We start from the raw sequence: 3,802 nt of genomic DNA on the forward strand, positions 1-3,802 counted from the left end.
TCATGTGACTGCAGTTGCTTCACATCCAGGTCGGAACACCTTCTCACCACAAACCAACCGCACCAGAGTTCCTTTGGAACCGGACTGAGACCACCTCTTCAAGAAGCTCTCAGTCCGGTTGTTTTGTTGTGTTCACACCTGCATCAGAACTGCAGCTCTGTTGCACTGCTGTCCTGTCCTAAACAACACCTGTGGCTCTGTCTTGTCTCAGGGACCATCTGATCTGTATGGAGCTGTGGCCGTCAGATAAGCATCGTCTCGCCTACACCACCTCCCTGCTGCTCTTCCAGTACTGCCTGCCTCTGCTGCTGGTGCTCCTCTGCTACCTCAGGATCTTCCTCCGCCTGAGACGACGCAGGTCACGCTGCTTCACTTCCTCTGTTTTTGTTCTGCCATCAGTGTGTGACAGCATGTTTGTCTTATACAGATGGAGATGCAGTGTTGTGGGTAATCTATTAATACATAACACTACACCATTGTGCCGTAGGTTTGGTGTGACATTTCACAGTGACTTTTCTGACAGTTGGCGTCATGCTGTGTTGTACAGGGACATGCTGGAGCGCAGCAGGAGGACTCAGGGAGCCCAGAGGATTAACGCCATGCTGTTAGCTATCGTCGTAGCCTTCGCTCTGTGCTGGCTGCCGCTGAACGTCTTCAACACGCTGTTTGACTGGCACCACCAGGCCCTACCTGACTGCCAGCACGACGCCGTCTTCTCTGCCTGCCACCTGACGGCAATGGCCTCCACCTGCATTAACCCCGTGGTGTACGGCTTCCTCAACAGCAACTTCCAGAGGGAGCTTAAGTCGACGCTGCAGCGCTGTCAGTGTGGTAACCGGACGGTGGAGAGCTACGAGAGCTTCCCCCTCTCCACTGTGGGCAGCGAGGGCATGACCAAAGCCACCTCCCTCAACAGGATGGGGTCAGTCTCACCCAGACCTGAGTTCAGCTCAGTCATACCTGTGAAAACAATACCAGCGAACAGCTTCTGATGAGGACCAAACTGTTTTCTGACAAATGGCTGACAGCTGGAACAGACTGTCTGAGACCGCTGCGTCAAATACTGCTTCAGCTTTTACTTTCCACAACTTTCCTGCCGGAGTAAAACTTTGCTGTCAGGGTGAAACCACTTATTTCACTCAGACTGACGGGGGCGGGAAACATCGAGGACGGAGGCCGTCTGAGGCTTCAAGTCCAGAAAGCAAAGCAGAATTGTGTACATCGACTCTGCTGAGGGAAACAGAGAGGAAGCAGAGGAGCTGGTAGAACAGCCTGTTATGCCTCACCCCCCTTGGTTACTGTTGCTATGGTCGTTGATCTTTGCATTGCAGAATGTTCGGTTTACGACGATAACAGCGGCAGATCTCTCAAACAGCAGACAAAAACACTTTCTCAGTTTTAGCCATCGACCTCGGCCTGGCTAAAATAACAACTGTTGCCAGCAGACGTGAAGAGCTCCAGCTAAAGGCAGCTAATTAACGTTAGCTTCAGTGCGTTAGTGTCATATTGTTAGATGGACTTGTTTTAGGTACGTGACACCATACATGATGGCATCATGCTAAAAGACTAAAGTTAACAGGTACCAAGGATAAAAGTGAGCGAGCACTGCTTTTGTATTACATGATGTGCGATGGCAACAAAATTACCATTAAGGCACAAACGCACCACGCTGACGGTTGGTCGGCAGTCAATGTCGGGCCGTCGGGGAGTGTCCGTGGCCCTCGTCGGCGCTAGCTGGCCTTTTTTTCCTGCTGATGTTGAATCAGCGTCAGTGAATGCAGAGCCTGTCGGTGAATGACCTCCCTCTGACTGTCAGCTGAGCTCAGGTCACGAGAAGAGAAACAGGAAGTGAGTTGAGTAAAGGAGGAGCTAAACACCAAAACCAACTTGTTCCATCAGGTCAGATTATTTTTCTTTTTAGCAGAAACGTTTCCTGATGGTTTGTGTTATTGTTCATGTGCTAACTGGCTAACTAGCATCAAGACGCTCTTCCTGTTGATGAATAACGGCCGCCGTCTGCTGCTGTGGAGAGTCATTTCCTCTCAGCAGGAGCAGAACGGACGAGCTGATTGGCCGTCGGTTTGGTGTGTACGACGTGAGGCGACGCAGCAGGGGGTCTCCATCACCGCTAGTTCTCTGAAGTCACTTTGGTGTGTGTGGGTTGGTAGTGTTCATCGTCTCCTCCCACAAAGAAACTGAGTTGTTGTTTAATCGCTAACAATGATCAATTCTAGTCGGCACTCGGGTGTAACTTTCCAGTTTCATCACCATGCGATATTATATCAATATTGGATCTTTAATCATTGAATCAATATATCGTTCCAGATCGATGGATCATTACACCCCTCATTGTTAATGTGCTAACTGGCTAAATAGCATCAACACGCTCTTCCTGTTTCCCTTTTTAATGACCAACACAGATGACCGCCGTACAAGCTGGTTGGCCGTCGTTCATGCGCAACTTTTTGACTGAGACGCGTCAACATGAGGCGACGCAGCAGGAGTCTTCATCACCGCTAGTTCAGACGAGGTTATTGTTATTTTGTGAAATTAATGTTTGGATCCATCTGCTATAGAACAAAAACACAACACATGTAACAGGCATAATTTGACACACCGTCCTTGAACGTCCAAAACTGACAGAGTGGACCGAGAGCGCCATATTTGGACATGTCAGTCCGCCCCCAAAGTGGTGGTATTTGATGACTTTGGAGTGAGAATGTGTTCATGTCATTTGGGGCCCTTTAAGACACAACACGACGGCGGGAACACTGCGCTCTGAAAAGCCATTATTTCCAATGGCCATGATGACTTTTCGCTGTGTTGAGCAAAGCGCAGCCACTTGGCGAGCTCGATCACAGCGGCGAGTGCAGCTAAAAATCGCGTTTTATCCGAGAGGGCCTTTCCTTGAGCTGTGCCTGGTCACAGACCTGTTGCTCAGGACAGTCAGTGAAATATGGAAAAATGTGAAAGGAGTGACACAAACATGAGGAAAAGAAAAAAGGAAACTGCTCCCTGACGTACATGTTTTCTATGTGACTTTCCAAAGTGTAAATGATGTCATTATGATAGTGAACACTGTTGATTAGCATCTTATGAGCATTTTAAAAGTGTGGTGGAGATTAATAAACACAGTGGAAGTCAGTGAGGCTGCTCAACATTAATATGCTAATTTACTGCAAAAGTTTTCATGAAAATAAACTGAACAAATACTGAATATGCTGTAATGAGTGTTTACAAACCATCTTCAGTGTCTGAGTCACAGATACAATAAAGTCTATGAGCGACGCCACTTGGCCCTACTTTCTCTGAATGAGATGAATCTTTGTAGCGATGTCTGGTAGCAGCTATCAGACTGTTAAAGTTAAAAGGCAGCACAGCGTCAGATTTCTTTGTTAAAGCGCTCGGTGGTGCCCTCATACCTCAGACTGACTTCCCAGCTCATCGATGATGAAACATCAGATTCTAAATCAACAGAACGATGAATCATAAAGTTCATGTTTCCTCGGCAGATATTTTCTGTTTCTGTTACAACACTCAAGTTTTTCAGTTGTTCTTCCACTTCAGAATTACAGTTTTTAATTTCTGTGTTCATATTGACATTTAACTGTATTCAAATGCCTTTCAACACCTCATTTCCATTTTGTTTTTTTAAATCTAATTACGCCTTATGGCCACTTTATTAGGTACACCTTGCTGGTACCAGGTTGGACCCCCTTTTTAATTCTTGGTGTCACAGATTCAACAAGGTGCTGGAAACATTCCTCAGAGATGTTGGTCCATATTGACATGATGACATCAC

General features: G+C 47.0%; 1 protein-coding gene across 1 annotated transcript in view; it reads left to right on the forward strand.

Moving 5' to 3' along the window:
• Nucleotides 1–992, forward strand: part of npy8ar (neuropeptide Y receptor Y8a) — a 4,068-nt gene extending 3,076 nt beyond the window's left edge. Inside the window, exons 3-4 of the mRNA XM_050053884.1 lie at nucleotides 212–358; nucleotides 548–992. Coding sequence (XP_049909841.1) covers nucleotides 212–358; nucleotides 548–992 — 592 coding nt within the window. The remainder of the gene's footprint in view (nucleotides 1–211; nucleotides 359–547) is intronic.
• Nucleotides 993–3,802: the final 2,810 nt, after the last annotated feature.

This window comes from Epinephelus moara, chromosome 9 (assembly GCF_006386435.1).
Source record: "Epinephelus moara isolate mb chromosome 9, YSFRI_EMoa_1.0, whole genome shotgun sequence".
NCBI classification, from domain to species: domain Eukaryota; kingdom Metazoa; phylum Chordata; class Actinopteri; order Perciformes; family Serranidae; genus Epinephelus; species Epinephelus moara.